Source organism: Oncorhynchus tshawytscha, linkage group LG10 (genome assembly GCF_018296145.1).
Source record: "Oncorhynchus tshawytscha isolate Ot180627B linkage group LG10, Otsh_v2.0, whole genome shotgun sequence".
Taxonomy (NCBI): domain Eukaryota; kingdom Metazoa; phylum Chordata; class Actinopteri; order Salmoniformes; family Salmonidae; genus Oncorhynchus; species Oncorhynchus tshawytscha.
The window spans coordinates 63,528,949-63,554,347 of record NC_056438.1 but is presented as its reverse complement, the minus strand read 5'-3'; the positions used below and the strand labels follow the sequence as shown (position 1 = coordinate 63,554,347).

General features: G+C 43.1%; 1 protein-coding gene across 1 annotated transcript in view; it reads right to left on the bottom strand.

Annotated features, from left to right (window-relative positions):
* Positions 1–24,566, bottom strand: part of LOC112260627 (arf-GAP with GTPase, ANK repeat and PH domain-containing protein 3) — a 276,883-nt gene extending 252,317 nt beyond the window's left edge. The window contains exon 1 of the mRNA XM_024435894.2: positions 23,714–24,566. Coding sequence (XP_024291662.1) covers positions 23,714–24,083 — 370 coding nt within the window. The 5' untranslated portion in view covers positions 24,084–24,566. The remainder of the gene's footprint in view (positions 1–23,713) is intronic.
* Between the last annotated feature and the right edge of the window lie 833 nt (positions 24,567–25,399).

The window sequence follows — 25,399 nt, the reverse complement described above, 5'->3', positions numbered from 1 at the left end:
TACCTAGTCAGCTCAGGGATTCGATCCAGCAACCTTTCCGTTACTGGCCCAATGCTCTAACCACTAGGCTACTTGCCGCCCCACGGAGACAATATGCCTACATTTCATCTCAGGTTTTGTCATATTAAGTTTTGCATTGGAAGTTCCACCTCAGAGCATGACAACATTTTGGATGAGGTGTCATTAGAATGGAGTCGGTTTGTGTGCATGACATGGCTGCTCGGCAATGCAGCGTTAGGATGACCTTCCTGTGCCCAAAATCTCTATAGTAACCGCTTTCCTAACTAACCCGGCAGGCTATTGAGGAACAGGTCATTCATATTAATAACTCAGGATGCAACACAAGTTGTCTCCATTCCTTATTCACATCTGCCTTCTGGTGCTTCTTATAGCCAAGCTGTTATTTCTTGGTGGTGCTTTTATTTATAATAATTTCAGGACATTTGGCTTTTCCCCTTGAAAAATATGTTGTAGTTTTTCTGTTAGGGTCTACTTGTTTAAAACAGAGCAGGGTCTCTCAGTGCTCTGTTTTCTGAGATATTGTCCACCTTAACCAATGGATCTTTGGAATTGTTATAATATAATGGCTTAGAATACAAAGAAAGATATTTTTCTACAAAACCACCTATGTGTAATGCATTATGGGTGCAGTAACGCATACACTAGGATCTTGTTAGGGGGGGGTAGGAGCTGTAATGAATGCTTATAGCATGTTTATGATGTTATATGTGTCCTCTGTGAAATATATTATCAATGTGTGTATAGTGTTTGTGCCATAAACATTGTACATATATAGGCCATAAAAAGTGTTACCAACCAAAGTGTTGGAATAAGGAAACTCCAGGATACTGGTTTGCATCACAATGCTCTTTTATAGACCACTAAAACCAACTAAAGGTCTCCATTAGGATTTACAGAACAAACCAAAGTGTCATCATCTATTCAAGCTCAAGCCAGGGCCAAAAAGTAAAACCCAACAAAGGCACAAGTTCAGTAGGGACATAAAACCAACTGAACCACATCCACCCAAGACCAACCTGGACAAGAAACTATCGAAAACCTCCTCACAGCTTGGAGCTTGTCCGTGCCCATACCAGTCACCCTCCCTGTGCTAACAGATGAATGACCAGCCTGGAAACTACTTCAAAGGTGGGGTCCAAAATGGCTGCCAGGGGTGTATGTGTTCCTTCCTGGGGCGTAGTTACACACATGGTTCACATACTACACCACATGACACGGGTCCCGGGTAAAGGCCAGGGGGAGTGGAGTGGAGTGGCTTTGGGTTATTCCCATCAGGGAACGCAGGAATAAACCGTAATGGGGTCATACTATAGTTCCCTCTGCTGTATTTCCTTTCAGAAATGGTCCTTTAGACAAGCACTCTTAAAACAAGTCTTACCTCTACTGTTGTGATAAACAATGCATGGACGGAACCCCCAGAACATCGACACTCCCCTCCGTCTTTATTTGGACAGTGAAGCTAAAACTTAATTTCACTTTATACTCCAGTATTTTGGATTATCTTACAGTATCTTACAGTACCCCCCCCCCATGGATGCTACCATGATTACAGAAAATGTAAAAATAATGATTAGTGAGAAAGTTAGAGGCATAAATATCATACGCGCAAAAAAATGCTAACCTCCTGTTATTGGTAATGGTGAGAAGTTAGCATGTTTTGGGGGTATGACCTTTGTACCTCTAAGTTTACATTCTCAATATAAGTATCTAAGAGAATGACCTGTTAAGCATAGGTTTCAGAGTCCACATGTTTGATGTTGTTTGCAATGTTACTACTTTTACTGTAATTTCTCTCAAGTTGGTGAAAAATAGCTCTAAAAAGAAACAGTTGGTGTGCGTTTGTAGTTAGTCGCTCCTACTTGGAATGTTTCCAATGGAAGTCCTTTGAAAGCAGTGTACACAGGGTCACAGAGCTGGCTGCTAGCCTTCAACATGATGACATCTACACCAGAAATGTAGGACGGAGGCGATAACTCTGACAAGCTCTATTGACAACTGACTTGCCTCAATAAAACAACCAGGAACATCTACACTACTAGAAAGCAGATATGCTTGTTGTGTTCCGTTTAACAATATATTAAAATGTCAAGAAAATGTATATGCTTGTTGTGTTTTTAATAATATAGTGATACTTGCCTCAGAAAAACTATAACCAAGAGCAACTACAGTATATATAGTTCCATGAGAAGAATAGTGATCTGTGTGTGTTGTGTTTGTGTAATAGACACTGAACAAAAATATACAATGCAACATGTAAAGTATTGGTCCCATGTTTCATGAGCTGAAATAAAATCCCAGCAATGTTACACACGCATAAAAAGCTTATTTTGCTCAAATGTTGTGCACAAATGTGTTTACATCCATGTTAGTGAGAATTTATCCTTTACCAAGATAATCTATCCACCTGACAGGTGTGGCATACCAAGAAGCCGATTAAACAGCACGATTATTACACAGATGCACCTTGTGCTAGGAACAATAAAAAGCCACTAAAATGTGCAGTTCTGTCACACAATCCCACAGATGTCTCAAGTTGAAGGAGCATGCAATTGGCATGCTGACTGCAGGAATGTCCACCAGAGCTGTTCCTAGAGAATTTAATGTTAATTTCTCTACCATAAGCCATAACCATTTATCTACCATCTATAGCCTCACAACCGCAGACCATGTGTAACCACACCAGCCCAGGACCTCCACATCTGACTTTTTCACCTGTGGGATCGTCTGAGACCAGCCACCCGGATAGATGATGAAACTGTGGGTTTAAACAACTAGGGCTGTGGCAGTCATGACATTTTGTCAGCCGTTACAGTCATGCAAAAGATGTCCGGTCTCACAGTAATCGATCAATAATTAACAAACACATTTAGCATCTCCAGGCCTCCACACATACAAGCTGCTGATTCACACCTTTGGAACATCTACATGTAAAAAAGTAGAATAAATCTATTGGCTATAAACCATCACGATAAATCCATTATTTATTTAGGCAGGTCTAAAGAAACATGAAGAAAATGTATTTCAGAAGAACAGAATATGAGTTGGTCTACTGTATGTTATATGGCTAGGCACCATGCCATAGTTTGTAGGCTTGTTCACTTAGCAGGCAAGATATGCTTATAAGTACAATGTCATTATTTTATAGTAAGAAGATTATAATGAAATTAGCTGAATAAAATATAAATCATATTTTCCCCATTCCAGAGGAGTGTGTGCATATGAAATGGCTATGTTGAGTGTAAAAGTGATCATTTGAAACAGCTCCTATATGCTAGATTTAGAAGTATTTGGCAACTTTAATTGTAAATGATAGAATGCCTTCAAAATGAAAAGATATGGGCTGCATGATGCGACTATAGGCTATTGATTTGTGAAAGTTGCAAGAAATGCTTGCACTCCGTTCTTTGCCTCAGGCTGCACAAGCTGTTCTCTCCAGCTCTATTCAAGTGATCATTATGTCACCCATCAGACTATTCTCAATTTAATCTAGTCTTTACTAATATGTCAAATGAGTTTAGATTTAGAATGTCCCATTATCAAATGGGCACGAACAGTGGCAAGAGAAAAAAAGACATCTGTATGCACTTGAATAGTGAATGGAGGCCATTTTCCCACTGGATTAGTCCCATGTCAGATAGGCTACTCCGGTTATTTCGCTGTGCAACCGGTGAAATTCTGCCATTAACTCTGTATGCCATGGGCTCTCCAAACCTGTTCCTGCAGCTACCCAGCGCTTCATTTGAGAAATAAAGTTACATCTGTTCGGGAACATCGATAGTAACAGGTTTTCACAACAAAACATATTTCATTAAACTGTTGCCAGGCCCTCTCTCTGCCCACTGGAGAAAGGATTGAAGGAGAGAAGGGAGGAGATGGAAATGCACAATGGTGAGATTCTGTAGTCAAAAGGTAATGTGTCAGCCTATTAATTATGAAAATACTGTATAAAAACAATGCCCTATTATTAGGCTATTCAAAACCAAAGGCCCTATAATGTTGGCGAACTGAATCTGTTTAATTTAGGCAAGACCAATTATGTACCAAAGATCTCTTAAATCAGTTTTTTGTATGTTTTTCTGCCTTCTGTAATGTGGTAGGCTATGCTTTGTATAAAAAGGCAAACATTTTAAATTCAGAATTGTTTTCCCCACTCAGTTTCAACCAGTTGTTGAAGTTTTCAAATTTATCCATCACAGTGAGGTGAGTTTTAAAAGCACATACTTCTATAGGATTTTTTTATTGCATTTGCAGATGTCAGACTGGTTATAGAGGGACAATAGAGCCCTGAGTACAAGGCCATCAGCGACCTGATGATTGTAAGCAAGTTGGTTACTACTAACATGTCCAGAGTGCATAAAAAGGAGATTACCATGATTCAACGGTCAAATAGAATTGATCTGTGGTCATGAATGCCAGTGTGGCGGTAATGCAGTCACCGCAACAGCCCTATGCACAACTGACAAATTTCTGCACAAACCGTCTCAGGGAAGCTCATTTGCGTGCTTGTTGTCCTCACCAGGGTCTTGACTGCAGTTCAGCATCGCAACTGGGGCAAATGCTCACCTTCGATGGCCACTGGCACGCTGGAGAAGTATGCTCTTCACGGATTAATCCCGGTTTCAACTGTACCGGGCAGATGGTAGAGCGCATGTATGGAGTCGTGTGGGTGAGTGGTTTGCGGATGTCAATGTTGTGAACAGAGTGCCCCATGGTGGCAGTGGGATTATGGTATGCGCACGCATAAACTACGGATAAACACAATTGCATTTTATCGAGGCAATTTGAATGCACTGAGATACTGTGACGAGATCTGGAAGACCATCCACTGCTATTACCTCACGTTTCAGCCTGATAATGCACAGCCACATGTCACAAGGATCTGTGATCAACTCCTGGAAGCTGAAAATGTCCCAGTTCTTCCATGGCCTGCATACTCAGCAGACATGTCAGCCATTGAGCATGTTTGGGATACTCGATCGATGTGTATGACAGTGTGTTCCAGTTCCCGCCAATATCCAGCAACTTTGCACCGCCAATGAAGAGGAGTGGGACAACATTCTACAGGCCACAATCAACAGCCTGATCAACTCTATGTGAAGGAGATGTCGCTCTTCATGAGGGAAATGGTGGTCACACCAGATACTGACTGCTTTTCTGATCCACACACCTACCGTCTGTTGTTTTTTAAATACATGCATTCCCAGTCATGTGATATCCATAGATTAGAGCCTAATGCATTTCAGTTGACTGATTTCTTTATATGAACTGTAACTCGGTAAAATCTTAGACATTTTCCCAAGTTGTGTTTATATTTTTGTTCAGTGTATTGTCATCTAATTCTATTTCAAAAGCTTGAAGAAAACAAAATGTTGGGGATTATACCATATTATCAACACATTTAACCTAGAAACTATACCAAAAGACCAAATATGCCACATGATTTTGTCAGTATTGCAGAAACTGTAAGTCCTATTGGCTTTGTACTTTCTGGTGGAAAACAGATTCATCATTTCATGGCAATGTGACTGTCAATTTCCACTGAGACTTTCAAATGAGAGCAGACCTTTTCGGAAATCCGTGCGGCACACTCAACTGCACTGAGGTGTTAGTAATGCTGGCAGTGAAGGGCGCAATAAGACACTCCAAGAACATTACCCCTGAAAGAAACCCATTCACATCCTTCAACATAACTCATCAAAACAAATCCACCAGCTATTAATTGCCCTGTTGATGGCATGTCAGCACTCAAAACTGTCCACAAATGTCCTTGAGAAGTGACTGATGCACAAGAACTGTGACATGGCCTTGTGCTAGAATTGCTATTTAAGAAATTCTATTTAATATCCCAGTTCCACAGCCAGGCCTCCAACCTTTAAATAGACATTCCCAATTAGCTTTCAAGGAGTGGGAGATACAGACTCAGACTCCTGACTCCAATGTAATAACCAGCAGCAGGTTAGCCCATGCGGTCATGATACTACTCTACATTATGGCCACCTCCCGTCTCGGTTTCCCTTATCCAGCATTTTCTAATCAAGGAGGAAAACGTGGTGGGCCTTGAGGGAAAGGGAAGGAATGTCACGGTCTGAAGGTTCTCTTCAGAGAGGCTGAGTAAAGTAGAGCCCTGTGGTTCAGCCTAACCCCACAGCTCCCCGCTACATGCCCATCCCCAACCTGTCTAGATCTCCACACAGTGAGACACGGGACTGCTGGCAGGCTTGGAGGCCTGGAACCTTTCACTCCCTCCGTCACTGCTTTCTAATCAGAGCCCCTTACAGAGACCCTGTGTGTTTTTGTTTAACTATCCTTATGGGTACCAGAAGTCCTCACAAGGATAGCAAAACAAGGACAATTCGGACAAGTGGGGTTAGTTTTAGGTATGTTTTTAGGGTTAGGGGTTTGGTGTTAAGGTTAGATTTAGGATGGGAATCAATTATTTTGTCCCCACAAGGATAGCAATACAAAAATGTGTGTGTCTGTGTGTATGTTATTGACTGTACGTTTGTTTATGTGTAACTCTGTGTTGTTTTTGTCACACTGCTTTGCTTTATCTTGGCCAGGTCACAGTTGTAAATGAGAACTTGTTCTCAACTGGTCTACCTGGTTAAATAAAGGTGAAATTAAAAATATAAAAATGACTGCTTTCCAACACCCCTTCCCTTCCTCTGTCAGTGGCCATCTGCTTGTAGGCCCAGCCTTGCAGGCCTGGCAGGAGACACAGTACTTCCATGATGTGATCAGGACGGATAGAACACAGCCGGGTTGAGAAAACACAACAAATTATTTTGACCACTGCGAAACTTTGGCGACAAGGTAATTACAGGTGTCAGGTGAATATCCATTACTGCTCTATTTGTTTATATAGAGCACAGAGAGATAGTGCTGAAAGGACAAGCCTTCTACAGAATTTCTAGAGGTACATTTCTCATCATGATGTATCACTGACAGTAATTGTGACGATCACACTCACTTTGAATGGAGTAACACTCACTTTGAATGGAGTAACAGAGCTCCTCTCCACGTTCATTATGCTTCTAGTCCTGATGTCATCAAATATTACCATAGACATGGAGTAGATGGGAACAGGTCTCAAAAAAGCTTTAAGTTTTTTACAATTCCCCACAACCCTCTACAGTCGAAAGCAGATTATAAAAATATTTCAAATTAAAAAATCATTTTAAAAACCTGTCCATCAATGAGAGAGAAAGCCTTTGTTCAAAAAAACAATGGAGGACATTCTACTGTGGAGGGAGCATTGCATCACATTATTCACTAAGACCTATGCAGTAATGGCCTTGTGCAGAGAGTACTGAGGGGACGACAGAGCCACAGAGATACTGCATAGTGCACACAGGCAGCCCTACCACGACCTCACAGACACATTCATGCCCTGTGATTGGCTTTGCCGCTTGGCACATCCCTGACAACTGTAGGGGTCTGAGGTCAGAAAGAATGTTGGAACTCATCTGAATAGGGATGAATGTAATGAGCATTTTGACGCCGTGAAATCGCATGGAGAAACGACGGGACAAAGGGGCTTTTGACACGGAGAGCAAGGCGTGTGCAATCGCCATATCAACTGCCACCCATGCATCTGTCAAGGCTTGGGGGAAAGGCTTACTGTACTCCCATATTCAATTATTCAAATGTTACAATAGGCTGGGCTCGATGGGGGAAAAAACGATTAAGGAGGATCTTTGACAGTTCTCTAAGATTCAACAGAGATGAATGGTCTTCATTTTCTTGTTTTCTCTCCAGAGAAACCAACATTGTGCTGCTAGGTTGGTCGATAGTCAGTTGCTGGCATAGATCTAGTATTTTCTTCTCTAAAGTCAAAGTTAAAAGCAACAGCAGAGAACACTTTGTAGAATGAGCCAATCCCCACAAGGGTGACAGGCATGATGGCTTCATCCACCTTACAGGTGTTCACTCCAATCTTTGTTGGTTCACATGTATGAAAGACTGGGGATGTGTGGCACTCTACATCTCTTTGAAGAAAAAGGAAGCTTTGCAGTCACATTCTTAAGAGCACACAACTACCATCTTCCAGTCAACCCTATAGTAACGAGGTGCATTGTGGGTTTTGTTTTCCTCTTCCTTAAAACGAGAAAGAAAATGTGTCCATTTACAAATAACATTTCAAATTCAAAACCGTTGGTGTCAAAATAAATAGTCAAATGTCAGAGAAACAAAAGCGAAAATTTCAACAGTCAGAGACACATTGTACTTCCAGTGATCTAAAGATGACGCGTATTTTGTTCCAGTTTGTGCTCCTCTCAGAGGTTGAATACATGGGAAACCCAACAAGCTGCAGGTTTATTTCAGGTTGTCCTAGTGTGGCAGGCAGATGTGTTTATACACCAGGCTTTACTTTGGTACAGATTTAGAGCCAGCAAACAGTCTCCCAGCTACTCTATAAACACAACATTCCACATTAAAACACTTCATAAGAGACGCAGGTGGTGGGGTTGACTGACTCTTTCACTCTACTCCCTTGTAAAATGACTGGTTCTGTGATGACACACTGAAATAGACTGGACTGCTTTATACACTAGTAGCAGCAGTGCCTTGGCTTTGACAAGGATGCTCCATACTGATCAATACCTGTGGATGTCATATCCCACCAGTATCCAGAAAAAAACTATTCACAACTCCCACACATCTTATACTAGCCTCCATAATATCGATCCACCACCTAGCAGAGCTCCTGTGCAGAAAACACTAACTTCAATTTCCGCTCAACGTTGTGGGCCTAAAACGGGTTTTTTTTTGTGGATGACTGAAGGTTATTTGAGAGTGCAAAGTAAGTGAAAAGGAGAAACCGGTGCCTTAATTGGGGCACACAGACCACTGTGTCCATACTACCAGAGGAGAAACCAAATCCATAGGAGCATGCCTTACTGTTTAATTATCAGTCTGATGGGCAGTGTGTCAACACTCAGAGCATTGAGAATGCAAACAGCACTTGCCATAAACCCATATAAATAAATCGGCATCACTGAATATGACATCAGTTAGTCATTTCATTCTCATTTCAAGGGTAGAGGAAAAAATCAGCAAAAAGGAGAGACAACATCTTCACTACGTTCTTATGGGCCTCTAGAGAGGTTACGTTCACTATGGTAATTGACTAAAGGAGAGATGTGTTTAGGCAGGCTGCTTGTGCCAGAGGACAGCTTATGTTATGTGCCACACTCTGGCAGCAGGCTGGGCTCCCCTGTGTCTTCCTCTATCTTCTCTGTCTTCTCTCTCGCTCTCTCCGTCTCCTCTGTGTTGTCTCTTCTAGCATTTTCTGTACACAATGTGCCATTGTGCTGGACTCAATACTGAAATGAGTGCAGGCTTGTTAGCCCATGCTCGAGATCCCCATATTGCATCACTACCTAGGGCAGCTGTGGGTTCAGGAGGTAAGGCCACCGGCCTGTCCTTGACATTGGTTAGTGTCTGGGTGAGTCCCTTGAAGCCAACGGGAGTTTGAAACAACAAGCATAGAGGTACATGAATAGTAATAATCAAAACAAATGATGAACAGATGTTAGGATATAAACAGCAGCTTATTACAACACCCACAGGCATCAGTTGTGTTTATTACTGTACAACTACACCCTCTTAAGACACCTCATATACTAAAACATTGAAAATCTGAGATTCTATCGAAGAAAGCTGGGTTAGGTTAACTCAAGACTGACAGTCAAACCTTTTCCAAACTGAACTGTAAAAGTTTAATGTAAAAACATAAATGAGGGTAACAATTACAACAGCCTTCATCACCAAATGAAAGGAGCCATGTTCCCAAGAGCAAGCCTTGTTAATGGAACACAACCCTGGTTCTCATTGGAATGACTGGCTAAATATAACACAGAAATAATCGGCGAGGAGCTGCTTCTGTATCACACTGATCTAGATTTTACTTTTACACTTTTCACAGCTAACCCAAGTGTTTTCATCCTAAAGCAGGTGTGCCCTCATTCAATTCCGGCCTACCGGTAATACCATTGAGGCGATGCAGTGTGAATGGCACTACTGTTTAAAAAATAACAAGCCTCTCTTCCCAGCCTTTGACCTATAAAAATCTCAGTCACATCTGAGATGATGTATTTTATCTGAATGGCCAGTGTCCCAGCTCTTTAAAACAAATAAATTACACAGAGGGGATGTAATATCACCAACGTGCAATCATTGGACAATAAACGAGGCACGATCACGAATATCCTACCAAAAGTACATTAAAAAAAACTGTAATATCTTATGTTTCACGGAATCGTGGCTGAATGATGACATGGATATTCAGCTAGCGGGATATACGCTGCACCAGCAAGATAGAACAGCACAATCCGTAAAGACGACGGGGGGCGATCTGTGCATATTTGTAAACAACAGCTGGTGCATGAAATCTAAGGAAGTCTCTAGATTTTGCTCGCCTGAAGTAGAGTATCGTGTGATAAAATGCAAACAACACTATTTGCCAAGAGTGTATACAGCTATACTTTCGTGGCTGTTTATTTACCACCACAGACAGATGCTAGCACTAAGACAGCACTCAGTTAGCTGTGTAAGGAAATAAGGAAACAGGAAATCGCTCACCCAGAGGCGACGCTCCTAGTGGCTGGAGACTTTAATGCAGGGAAACTTAAATCAGTTCTACCTAATTTCTATCAACATGTTAAATGTGCAACCAGAGGGGGAAAAAAAAAATTCTAGATCACCTGTACTCCACACACAGATGTGTACAAAGCTCTCTCGCACTCCATTTGGTAAATCTATCCTCCTGATTCCGGCTTACAAGCAAAAATTAAAGCAGGAAGAACCAGTGACTCGGTCTATAAAAAAGTGGTCAGATGAAGCAGATGCTAAACTACAGGACTGTTTTGCTAGCACTGACAAGAACATGTTCCGGGATTCTTCCGATGGCATTGAGGAGTAAACCACTGGCTTTTACCAATAAGTGTATCAAGGATGTCGTCCCCATAATGACTGTACGAACAAGAGGTCCACCGATTATGATTTTTCAACGCCGATACCGATTATTGGAGGACCAAAAAAATATTAAAATCGGACGATTTTTAAAATTTGTAATAATGACAATTACAACAATACTGAATTAACACTTATTTTAACTTAATATAAAACATCAATAATATCAATTTAGCATCAAATAAATAATTAAACATGTTCAATTTGGTTTAAATAATGCAAAAACAAAGTGTTGGAGAAGAAAGTAATATGTGCCATGTAAAAATGTGTGCCATGTAAAATAGCTAACGTTTAAATTCCTAGCTCTGAACATGAGAACATGAAAGTTGGTGGTTCCTTTTAACATGAGACTTCAATATTCCAAGGTAAGAGGTTTTAGGTTGTAGTTAATATAGTATTTATAGGACCATTTCTCTCTATACCATTTGTATTTCATATACCTTTGACTATTGGATGTTCTTATAGGCACTATAGTATTGCCAGTGTAACAGTATAGCTTCCGTCCCCCTCGCCCCTACATGGGCTCGAACCAGAAACACAACGACAACAGCCACACTCAAAGCATCGTTACCCATCGCTCCACAAAAGCCTCGGCCCTTGCAGCGCAAGGGGAATAACTACTCAAAATCTAAAAGCGAGTGAAGTTTCAAACAGTATTAGCGCACACCCAGCTAACTAGCTAGCAATTTCACATGGGTTACACCAGCCATTAGGCTGATGGGCTAGAAGTCATAAACAGCACTGTGCTTATGAAGAGCTGCTGGCAAAACTCACGAAAGTGCTGTTTGAATGAATGATTACAGGCCTGCTGCTGCTCAGCCAGACTTAATTATAACATAATAACACACAGAAAATCTGTCGTTCTGCCCCTGAACAAGGCAGTTAGCCCACAGTTCCTAGGCCGTCATTGAAAATAAGAATGTGTTCTTAACTGACTTGCCTAGTTAAATAAAAAGGTATTTAAAAAAATATATTTTTTAATTTATTTAAATAATTGGAAATCGGCACTCAAAAACACTGATTTCCGATTGTTATGAAAACTTGAAATCGGCCCTAATTACTCGTCCATTCCGATTAATCGGTCTAGTACGAACATACCCCAAACAGAAGCCATAGATTACAAGCAACATTTGCACTGAGCTTAAGGGGAGAGCTGCCGCTTTCAAGGTCCGGGACTCTAACCTGAAAGCTTATACGAAATCCTCCAATGCCCTCCGGTTAACCATCAAACAGGCAAAGCGTCAACACAGGGCTAAGATTGAATGTATTACACTGGCTCCGACGCTCGTCTTATGTGGCAGGGCTTGCAAACTATTACAGACTACAAAAGGGAAGCAGAGCCGCGAGCTGCCCAGTGACGCGAGCCTAAGAGACGAGCTAAATCACTTCTATGCTCGCTTTCCAGGCAGGCAACACTGAGGTATGCATGAGAGCATCAGCTGTTCCAGGTGACTGTGTGATCACGCTCTCCGTAGCCAACGTGAGTAAGACCTTCAAACAGGTCAACATTCACAAGGCTGCGGGGCCAGGCGGATTACCAGATCGTGTGCTCCGGGAATGTGCTGACCATCTGGCAGGTGTCTTCACTGACATATTCAACATGTTCCTGATTGAGTCTGTAATACCAACATGTTTCAAGCAGACCACCATAGTCCCTGTGCCCAAGAACACGAAGGCAACCTCCCTAAATGACTACAGACCTGTAGCACTCACGTCTGTAGCCATGAAGTGCTTTGAAAGGCTGGTAATGGCTCACATCAAACCCTAGACCCACTCCAATTTGCATACCACCCAAACAGATCCTCAGATGATGCAATCTCTATTGCAATCCACACTGCCCTTTCCCACCTGAACAAAAGGAATAGCTACGTGAGAATGCTATTCATTGACTACAGCTCAGCGTTCAACACCATAGTACCCTCAAAGCTCATCAATAAGCTAAGGATCCTGGGACTAAACACCCCCCTCTGCAACTGGATCCTAAACTTCCTGACGGGCCGCCCCCAGGTGGTGAGGGTAGGCAGCAACACATCTGCCACGCTGATCCTCAACACTGGAGCCCCTCAGGGGTGCGTGCTCAGTCCCCTCCTGTACTCCCTGTTCACCCACGACTGCATGGCCAGGCACAACTCCAACACCATCATTAAGTTTGTAGACAACAGTGGAAGGCCTGATCACCGACAACGACAAGACAGCCAATAGGGAGGAAGTCAGAGACCTGGCCAGGTGATTTTTATTTTTATTTTTTTTATTTCACCTTTATTTAACCAGGTAGGCTAGTTGAGAACAAGTTCTCATTTGCAACTGCGACCTGGCCAAGATAAAGCATAGCAGTGTGAACAGACAACAGAGTTACACATGGAGTAAACAATTAACAAGTCAATAACACAGTAAAAAGAAAAAGAAAAAAAGAGAGTCTATATACATTGTGTGCAAAAGGCATGAGGAGGTAGGCGAATAATTACAATTTTGCAGATTAACACTGGAGTGATAAATGATCAGATGGTCATGTACAGGTAGAGATATTGGTGTGCAAAAGAGCAGAAAAGTAAATAAATAAAAGCAGTATGGGGATGAGGTAGGTAAAAATGGGTGGGCTATTTACTTTAGGGATGATCAGTGAGATACACCTGCTGGAGCGCGTGCTACGGATGGGTGTTGCCATCGTGACCAGTGAACTGAGATAAGGCGGAGCTTTACCTAGCATGGACTTGTAGATGACCTGGAGCCAGTGGGTCTGGCGACGAATATGTAGCGAGGGCCAGCCGACTAGAGCATACAGGTCGCAGTGGTGGGTGGTATAAGGTGCTTGATGGCACTGTGATAAACTGCATCCAGTTTGCTGAGTAGAGTGTTGGAAGCTATTTTGTAGATGACATCGCCAAAGTCGAGGATCGGTAGGATAGTCAGTTTTATTAGAGTAAGTTTGGCGGCGTGAGTGAAGGAGGCTTTGTTGCGGAATAGAAAGCCGACTCTAGATTTGATTTTCGATTGGAGATGTTTGATATGAGTCTGGAAGGAGAGTTTACAGTCTAGCCAGACACCTAGGTACTTATAGATGTCCACATATTCAAGGTCGGAACCATCCAGGGTGGTGATGCTGGTCAGGCGTGCGGGTGCAGGCAGCAAATGGTTGAAAAGCATGCATTTGGTTTTACTAGCGTTTAAGAGCAGTTGGAGGCCACGGAAGGAGTGTTGTATGGCATTGAAGCTCGTTTGGAGGTTAGATAGCACAGTGTCCAAGGACGGGCCAGAAGTATATAGAATGGTGTCGTCTGCGTAGAGGTGGATCAGGGAATCGCCCGCAGCAAGAACAACATCATTGATATATACAGAGAAAAGAGTCGGCCCGAGGATTGAACCCTGTGGCACCCCCATAGAGACTGCCAGAGGACCGGACAGCATGCCCTCCGATTTGACACACTGAACTCTGTCTGCAAAGTAATTGGTGAACCAGGCAAGGCAGTCATCCGAAAAACCGAGGCTACTGAGTCTGCCGATAAGAATATGGTAATTGACAGAGTCGAAAGCCTTGGCAAGGTCGATGAAGACGGCTGCACAGTACTGTCTTTTATCGATGGCGGTTATGATATCATTTAGTACCTTGAGCGTGGCTGAGGTGCACCCGTGACCGGCTCGGAAACCAGATTGCACAGCGGAGAAGGTACGGTAGGATTTGAGATGGTCAGTGACCTGTTTGTTGACTTGGCTTTCGAAGACCTTAGATAGGCAGGGCAGGATGGATATAGGTCTGTAACAGTTTGGGTCCAGGGTGTCTCCCCCTTTGAAGAGGGGATGACTGCGGCAGCTTTCCAATCCTTGGGGATCTCAGACGATATGAAAGAGAGGTTGAACAGGCTGGTAATAGGGGTTGCGACAATGGCGGCGGATAGTTTCAGAAATAGAGGGTCCAGATTGTCAAGCCCAGCTGATTTGTACGGGTCCAGGTTTTGCAGCTCTTTCAGAACATCTGCTATCTGGATTTGGGTAAAGGAGAACCTGGAGAGGCTTGGGCGAGTAGCTGCGGGGGGGGGGGCGGAGCTGTTGGCTGAGGTTGGAGTAGCCAGGCAGAAGGTATGGCCAGCTGTTGAGAAATGCTTGTTGAAGTTTTCGATAATCATGGATTTATCGGTGGTGACCGTGTTACCTAGCCTCAGTGCAGTGGGCAGCTGGGAGGAGGTGCTCTTGTTCTCCATGGACTTCAGTGTCCCAGAACTTTTTGGAGTTGGAGCTACAGGATGCAAACTTCTGCCTGAAGAAGCTGGCCTTAGCTTTCCTGACTGACTGCGTGTATTGGTTCCTGACTTCCCTGAACAGTTGCATATCGCGGGGACTATTCGATGCTATTGCAGTCCGCCACAGGATATTTTTGTGCTGGTCGAGGGCAGTCAGGTCGGGAGTGAACCAAGGACTGTATCTGTTCTTAGTTCTGCATTTTTTGAACGGAGCATGCTTATCTAAAATGGTAAGGAAGTTACTTTTAAAGAATGACCAGGCATCCTCAACTGACGGGATGAGGTCAATGTCCTTCCAGGATACCCGGGCCAGGTCGATTAGAAAGGCCTGCTCACAGAAGTGTTTTAGGGAGCGTTTGACAGTGATGAGGGGTGGTCGTTTGACTGCGGCTCCGTAGCGGATACAGGCAATGAGGCAGTGATCGCTGAGATCCTGGTTGAAGACAGCGGAGGTGTATTTGGAGGGCCAGTTGGTCAGGATGACGTCTATGAGGGTGCCCTTGTTTACAGATTTAAGGTTGTACCTGGTGGGTTCCTTGATGATTTGTGTGAGATTGAGGGCATCTAGCTTAGATTGTAGGACTTCCGGGGTGTTACCTCTTAAGTCGAGCCCCTACTTTTTCGAACATTCTGTTAAAAATCGCGCAACATTTTGGCGTCCTGCTACTCATGCCAGGAATATAGTATATGCATATGATTCGTATGTGTGGATAGAAGACACTCTCACGTTTCTAAAACTGGTTAAATCACCGCTGTGACTATAACAGAGCGTCTGTTTCATCGAAAAGCGCAAGAAAAACTGATCACTGAAAAAAATATCCATGCGCCACTTGCATGTATTGTTCAAGGGGCACGAAATTAAATGGGGCCGAGATTGCAAGTCCTACAGCTTCCACACGATGTCACCACTCTTGTCAATTGCCTTCTCGTTGTTTCTTGGTCAAACGAGGAAGAGAGACCACTTTCCATCCGGTCTCCGACAGGAAGTTTTGGAAGAGAGATTTCGGAAGATGATTTGAAAGCGTGGAGCTATTGAATACACATCGCCTCGTGATCAATTTGATAGATTATTAACGTTTAATAATACCTAAAGTTGGATTACAAAAGTATTTCGAAGTGTTTTGTGAAAGTTTATCGTCGACTTTTTTAATTTTAAAAAATGACGTAGCGTTTTGAAACAGTGTTTTTTTCTGAATCACAGTTTCCATAGATGGATATTTTGGGTATATATGGACCGATTTAATCGAAAAAAAGACCCAATAGTGATGTTTATGGGACATATAGGAGTGCCAACAAAGAAGCTCGTCCAAGGTAATGAAAGTTTTATATTTTATTTCTGCTATTTGTGTAGCGTCGGTAATTATTTTGTTTACGTCGCCTTCAGGTATTTCGGGGTGTTGCATGCTATCAGATAATAGCTTCTCATGCTTTCGCCGAAAAGCATTTTAATAATCTGACTCGTTGGCTAGATTCACAACGAGTGTAGCTTTAATTCAGTGCCCTGCATGTGTGTTTCGATGAACGTTTGAGTTTTAACGAGTGCTATTAGCATTTGGCGTAGCGCATTTGCATTTGCTGATGGCTAGATGAGACGTCTGCGTCTCAGGTCGACGCAAGAGGTTAAGCATATCCCAGTTTAGGTCACCTAACAGAACAAACTCTGAAGCTAGATGGGGGGCGATCAATTCACAAATGGTGTCCAGGGCACAGCTGGGAGCTGAGGGGGGGGTCGGTAGCAGGCGGCAACAGTGAGAGACTTATTTCTGGAGAGAGTAATATTCTAAATTAGTAGTTCGAACTGTTTGGGTATGGACCTGGAAAGTATGACATTACTTTGCAGGCTAACTCCTCCCCCTTTGGCAGTTCTATCTTGACGGAAAATGTTATAGTTGGGTATGGAAATCTCAGAATTTTTGGTGGCCTTCCTGAGCCAGGATTCAGACACGGCAAGGACATCAGGGTTAGCAGAGTGTGCTAAAGCAGTGAGTAAAACAAACTTAGGGAGGAGGCTTCTGATGTTGACATGCATGAAACCAAGGCTTTTTCGATCACAGAAGTCAACAAATGAGGGTGCCTGGGGACATGCCGGGCCTGGGTTTACCTCCACATCACCCGCGGAACAGAGGAGGAGTAGAATGAGGGTGCGGCTAAAGGCTGTCAAAACGGGTCGCCTAGAGCGTTGGGGACAGAGAATAAAAGGAGCAGATTTCTGGGCATGGTAGAATATATTCAGGGCATAATGCGCAGACAGGGGTATGGTGGGGTGCGGGTACAGCGGAGGTAAGCCCAGGCACTGGGTGATGATGAGAGAGGTTGTATCTCTGGACATGCTGGTTGTAATGGGTGAGGTCACCGCATGTGTGGGAGGTGGGACAAAGGAGGTATCAGGGGTATAAAGAGTGGAACTAGGGGCTCCATTGTAAACTAAAACAATTATAACTAAACAACAGTATACAAGGCATATTGACATTGAGAGACATACAGCGAGGCATACAGTAATCACAGGTGTTGAATTGGGAGAGCTAGCTAAAACAGTAGGTGAGACAACAACAGCTAATCAGCTAGCACAACAACAGCAGGTAAAATGGCGTTGACTAGGCAGGGAGGGTCGGATTAACTACACACAGAGCCTGAGTGCGGCTGGGGCCAACAGATAAAACATAAACAAGCAGAATGGAGTACCATGATTAATGGACAGTCCAGCATGCATCAGCTATGTAGCCAAGTGATCAGTGTGCAGGGGGCAGCGGTGGATGGGGCAGGGAAGCTGGACTGGCGAGTACAATGACAAAATAGCTTGTAGCTAGTTAGCTTCTGGAGGTTCTTGAGTGTGTTCTAAAAATTAAAAATAATAGCGATTCCGTATCACATTGGGTGAGGCAGGTTACTGGAATGTATAAACAAATCGAAAAGAGATTGAAAGTAAATATGGGTCCAGTGAGTGTTTGGGACGCGGCGATTCAGACGGTTAGCAGGCCTGTGATGCCAGAATAACAACCTCTCCCTCAACATAACCAAGACTAAGGAGATGATTGTGGACTACAGAAAAAAAGAGGAAAAGAGGAAAAAAAGAGGACCGAGCACGAACCCATTCTCATCGACGGGGCTGTAGTGGAGCAGGTTGAGAGCTTCAAGTTCCTTGCTGTCCACATCACCAACAAACTTAGAATGGTCCAAACACACCAAGACAGTCGTGAAGAGGGCACGACAAAGTCTATTCCCCCTCTAGAAACTAAAAAGATTTGGCATGGGTCCTCAGATCCCCAAAAGGTTCTACAGCTGCAACGTAGAGCATCCGGACTGGTTGCATCACTGCCTGATATGGCAATTGCTCGGCCTCCGAACGAAAGGCACTACAGAGGGTGTCAAAAGAAGGCCCTAAAAATTGTCGAAGACCCCAAGCCACCCCAGTCATAGACTGTTCTCTCTACAACCGCATGGCAAGCGGTAACAGAGTGACAAATCTAGGACAAAAAGGTTTCTCAACAGTTTTTACCCCCAAGCTATAAGACTTCTGAACAGGTAATCAAATGGCTACCTGAACTATTTGCATTGTGTGACCCCCCGACCCCTCTTTACGCTGCTGCTACTCTCCGTTTATCATATATGCATAGTCACTTTAACTATACATTCATGTACATACTACCTCAATTGGCCCGACCAACCAGTGCCCCCGCACATTGGCTAACCGGGTCTCCTGCATTGTGTCCCGCCACCCACCACCCCCTCTTTTACACTACTGCTACTCTATGTTTATCATACAGTATATGCATAGTCACTTTAACCATATCTACATGTACATACTACCTCAATCAGCCCGACTAACCGGTGCCTGTATATAGCCTCGCTGCTGTCATAGCCTCACTGCTGTTATTTTTCACTGTCTTTTTACTGTTTATTATTTCATTACCTACCTATTGTTCACCTAATACCTTTTTTGCACTGTTGGTTAGAGCCTGTAAGTCAGCATTTCACTGTAAGGTTGTATTCGGCACACGTGACAAATAAACTTCGATTTGATTTGATATCATATCTTGCTTAATGATTATCAGCTTAATATTAGCATAATACAAATAATCAGTTAACTAAAGATACATTAAACAATGAATAAGTAATCTCCTCTTTTCATTGGATAAGAAACAAGGCCCAGAAGTTAAATGGAGGACATTTGAATGATCGACCGATCCGATTCAGATTCTACTGCACATGATTATCTCTCTGCCCTCCTGTAATACTGTAAGGGACAAGGAACCATTTGGTCATGTTTAGTTATTGACAACCAGAAACAGACCCAAATTCATCTTCTGTTTTGATCCTAACCCCTCCAAGAGACACACACAGGTTGGAGAGGTTAATGTTAAGTGTTCCATCTAAATCTATGTAACTTCTCGTACATAAGTGGTCAGGGTGGACCCTAGCATGGAATCTTTCACAGATACCTACAATAAGAAGGCACATTTTGTTCTTCCCCTTGACACGCTTGGCACTGTGCATACCTCGGGTCTCAAAGTCACATTCATAGCTTGTCATATTCCTCTACACCAGAAAATGTGGCAATATTCAAGCAGTTATATCAGACAGTGAGCTGTAAACAAACAAGTTAAAACATTTATATTTAACAAAGGGTCATTATAAACCATGTCTTCTGCACTACATTGTTTGTATGACAGTCAAAAGCATTGGTTATTCTGTATTTTCTAAAAATCAATAAAACATTGATCACCCACAACAAATAAACAAGCTCCTGCTGCTCCTTTGTCTCAGTTCTTCTGATTGCAGTAAATTTGCTCACTGGAGACAAACTGGTGCTTGGCATATCAAACATTACTGTGAAGGGAGTGGTGAGAAGAGAAACCTCACCTAGTATTATCACTACTCCCGATGATCTGTCTCAAAGAATCGTTGGTGTTTTCACGATTCACACAGAAGAAGATATGTTCGATAGAGGCTGCATTTTTCTGTTGGCATAGAATTGTTATTCTCTCTCTAGTATTTTCAACTGAAGGCATGAGATCCATTGGTTTCTTAGCAACAGAGACTGCAATGATGCAAGATCGAAGGGGAACGTGCAGTCCTACAGTACAGGTGAAGTCTAGTCGACTACACTAATGTCTCCTGTTGCAGCTCTTCTGGCTTTCTGCAATGGGGACATTAATAAGAGAGCTAATAGACACAGTATGTCAAATATGAATGCATCTAAAAATGGGGAGCTTGCTGAGAAAAATACAAATAGATGTTCATTGTTTTGGGGCATTGGACTTGGTCATAAGGTACACTAAAACAAATACATAACTTGCCTTGCCTGGGGGAAAAAATGACTGTCTTTCATTTCAGACTAATTATATTTTTGTACAATTGAACAATCTAAAATGATTGGATTTTAAAAAGGGGAAATGTTTTTTCCTCATTTGTGTCACACACTCTGATCTGGCAGTGAACCAGAAAACTGCTCATCCTCATTAAAACAAATATTCTGCATTTTTTAAGAGGGCAACATAAAAGGCTCTAGTGTTTCCATATTCAGCCATTGCATAAAGCCTCGCATTCATTGACAAAATGATGCAATCATTTGCATCAGAACAAGTCGGTGCTATTCCTCAAAGCCTAAAAGGAGACTTATCTTAACACATCCATAACAAGTACTACAGGATCAACCCCAGTCGCTGAAACAACACTGCTGTGTCAACCACAGTGAATGTTATGATGGTACAAGGCACAGGTCATAGACATCATCACGTACCCACACCAAGGGAACATATCTCATTCAGCACTAATGGCTCACGCCTGAGTAGAGCTGCTACTAAGAAGAAGTTTCTCAGAATCTCTTAAAACACGCCTTGAGAAAAAGTGAGGTCATTGTCTGCCATTTAAAGACGGCATAGTGAAGTAACTTGGAGGTTAAATCTGATGGAAACACAGTTCCAGTTGGTGAGAACACACAGAGTACCTAATCTAATATTTAATTATGTTAACTGCACCTCTACTCAATAGTTATCAAACCCATACAACTGCAAATACACTGGGTGTACAAAGGAACACCTTCCTAATATTGAGTTACACACACACGGTGTCCAACGCGTTCCACAGGGATGCTGGCCCATGTTGACGCCAACGCTTCCTACAGTTGTGTCAACTTGGCTGGATGTCCTTTGGGTGGTGGACCTTTCTTGATACACACAGGATACTGTTGAACGTGAAAAACTCAACAGCGTTGCAGTGCTTGACACAAACCGGTGTGTCGATCACGTACCACCATGCCCCATTCAAAGACACATTTTTTGTCTTGCCCAATCACCCTCTGAATGGCACACCTTCACAATCCATGTCTCAATTGTCTTGAGGCTTAAAAATGATTATTTAACCGGTCTCTTAGTGGCTTTAACAAGTGACATCAATAAGGGATCACAGCTTTCACCTGGTCAGTCTCATGGAAAGAGCAGCTGTTCTTAATGTTTTGTATACTCAATATACAGTATGCATCATTCTAGCAAGTCAGCATAATAGTACAGATATTGATTTCTGTGTAGGTTAGACAACCCAACCTATTCTACCTGTTCCCTTGCTGCTCTGTTGATACGTTTATAATAACAGTGTTGCTCCAATGCATTTATTATGTTAGAGCTCCCGAGTGGCGCAGCGGTCTGCATATCACTACAGTCCCTGGTTCGAATCCAGGCTGTATCACATCCGGCCGTGATTGAGAGTCCCATAGGGCGGCACACAATTGGCACAGCATCGTAGGGGTTTGGTGGTCATTGTAAATAGGGCACTGCACTGGTCTAGGGCACTGCATCGCAGCGCTAGCTGTGCCACCAGAGACTCTGGGTTCGCACCCAGGCTCTGTCGCAGCTGGCCGTGACCGGGAGGTCCGTGGGGCAACGCACAATTGGCCTAGCGTCGTCCGGGTTAGGGAGGGTTTGGCCGGTAGGGATATCCTTGTCTCATCGCGCACCAGAGACTCCTGTGGCGGGCCGAGCGTAGTGTGCGCTAACCAAGGTTGCCAGGTGCACAGTGTTTCCTCCGACACATTGGTGCGGCTAGCTTCCGGGTTGGAGGCGCGCTGTGTTAAGAAGCAGTGCAGCTTGGTTGGGTTGTGTTTCGGAGGACGCATGGCTTTCGACCTTCGTCTCTCCCGATCCCGTACGGGAGTTGTAGTGATGAGACAAGATAGTAATTACTAACAATTGGATACCACAAAAATTGGGGAGAAAAAGGGGGTAAAATAAAAATATATATAATAAAATTTAAAAAAGAGAGTCCCATAGGACTCAGCGTCGTCCGGGTTTGGTGGTCATTGTAAATAAGAATTTGTTCTTAACCGACTTGCCTAGTTTGATTTTTTTTAAATGTACTGTTACACTGTCTGAGACATGAGAATTCACTGTTGGTGGAAGTGAACCCCTGGCTTTCACATGGTCACACAATAGACCTACATCTTAGGTTTGTTCACAGTTCCTCTTATGACAACAACCTGTGTGGGTCATTTCACTAGATAATGGCTCATGTTACAGGTACTACCACCCCCCTCTGCTTTGAACTCTGGCTACTTTTCCTTTCAGTCTCCTATGTAAGTAACAAAATACATTGGTAAACACTTGATGTTAGCACAAGACTTCCCGCCACAAAGACCAGCTCTTTATCTTAAATCCTTAAACACGAGTGTGAGAATTCATCTCTAAATCCAAATGAGGATTTAAGTCAATGAGCCGAATTTAAACCTTTGGAAATGGATAGTGGTGGTGGAAACGTGCATTAGATCTAGGTGTCTCGCCAGAGCTTAAAGTGTGATGTACAGAATCTAAACCACTATGTCACAGGTGATGCAGAGTACAGTTTGAGTGGCATCTTTTAAGAAATAGGTGTTCTTACTGTTAGGTTATATGGGATACTGCTTGGTATTTGAGAGAAATAATGTGTGGTGCAGTGAGGCGTCTTTATGCAAATCTGTAGGCTACTGAACTCAGATTGCAATGTACAGCAAATCAATGCTTGTTTTTGTTGTTATTCAGCTGTGAAGTACATTTCCCTGTGAAGGCCTACTGTGTCATAAGCACTACTAGTAGGGCATATTCTATGATGTGCCAATATAAGAAGCAATAAAATCAGAAACACACAAAGAAATGGTGGTTCAACACAGGAGCACTGAGCAAGGGTTTTCTATTCTCCTCCCATGACATCAGAACATTCAGGCATATGGAATATTCATTTATCTGCCTTTATCATAGATTACAGTAGGCTAGCCCTTGCATAATGAATGTTTGCATTTACAATGTTATTTCCTAAACTCATCCTAGGACGTTCCTGCACTGAGCCTCACAGAAAGTGAGATTGTTGTCACCAAACAATGAGCTGAAGACTACCTCCATGGAGACCATGTTGCCATTGCCCATCAGAGGAGATGGACGACTTGGAGGTTACATTGCAAGTTGCCTACTTGTGACAATTGCTGAGAACCACACTAGTTTTTTATCCCTCCTACTCACCTTCAATAGAGATCACATGTTCTCGGATCTGGTTCTGCAGGGCCATGTCATCGATGCGTTCGATCAGGTCGTAGATTGAGTAAATGTTCGGGTGGACCGATTCGAACCGATGGATCTCAGCCCGGATGGCTGCCGAGTTGGACAAAACAAACTGCTGGTTGCCTTGTTGGCCGGCCTGGGAAGCCTGTCCTGATACTGTCCCCGAACCGAACTGACCCTGCCCGGAGCCTCCGGATGATCCTGATCCGAACTGGGACGGGATGGACTGGGGTACTGGTACAGGAACGGGCGCTGGGACCGTGCCTGGGGTGGGCATGGCTGGTTGAGACTGCTGCGCGATACCGGACACCGACCCCGATTGGAAATTCATCTTGGTTTGAACAAGTAAGTCTTTACAATAGGAAAACAAATGAATAGACCCCTATTCTAGGAGTTAAAAACGATGTGATCAAAAAAATTCCGCGGGAACTAGCAAGTTGTCTGAACACGAGATTGCACAGACGCATCAATAGTTGGTCACCAATTGCAACAAAACGCGGTTCTTATTCATACTATCAAAACTTGAATGTGGTTCATTTTCCGTTATAAGCTATAGGCTACTGGGCGCTTTCGCTTTGGCCGTGTCCTGCCCTTTTCCGGAGATCACAAACCGCAATGCCTACCACTAGACACTCCTTTTCTGGGCTATTCGGTCCCTTTTAATGGTTTAATTAATCGAACGGTTTTCTTTGGCTGCTCTGTCAAAAGCATACAATGGGCTCGGCTTCGGCAAGGCGCCCGGGTCCACTACCGACTAAATGTGTTGTTTCTGCGTTGATTCCTCTTTGGTCCAAGTGGTCCCTGCCCAGCGCCCTCCTCCGCATTTTGTAACGTCACATATCACGTAAATGTACTTGAGGTGGGGGAGGGAGTAATTCGATTGGATGATTATGTGGAGGAAGAATAAAGCAGTGCTCATCATTTGAATAACCTAGCCTATCTGACAGTTATGCAACCAAATCATTTGGATGATAAGAGAAAATAATTACTCAGATACGTTTTATGTAGGTTACTTTATTGATGTATTCCCTTTTACCCCTATCGCTCTGGTGTGTCCTCTCTTATGGTTTACCTAAAAAGCTACATTGAGGGGGGAGCTATTATATATGTGTCTCTTCAACGTCCTTCATCATGTCACAATACCTTCAGGGAAATCTTTTCAGCTTTATACCAAACAATCAACACTATTTTCACCTATACAATATACAACCGAATGTGACATTTAGCCAATTTCTGCTTTCATACATTGAATTCAGACTATTCTCTGAGGGGGACCCCTTCCTCTGATTATTTTCCTTCTATAAGGAAATGTGTGCAGTGTTTGAGTTAAAAAGCCTACAGAGCACCATTCAGCCAATTAGGTTGAAAAGTAGCCTTTCAAAATACATCATGGCCGATCTTCAAATAGACATGAATATTATGTAGAAGACATAACTTCTGAATGCATCAATGAAATGTAAATATCACTTCTCAAACAAGCAACATAAATGTAATGCATTTCTCAACATAACCAAAGATAAGCCATCACCATGGTAGGATAGTGAGGCATTAGTTATCCTTAATTAGAAGGTACTCCAAGTGAAGAGAAGAAGCCATCTACTGGTCTGGCTGAACAACAGCCATTCTGCAGTGGTGTGGTGTGAGAGT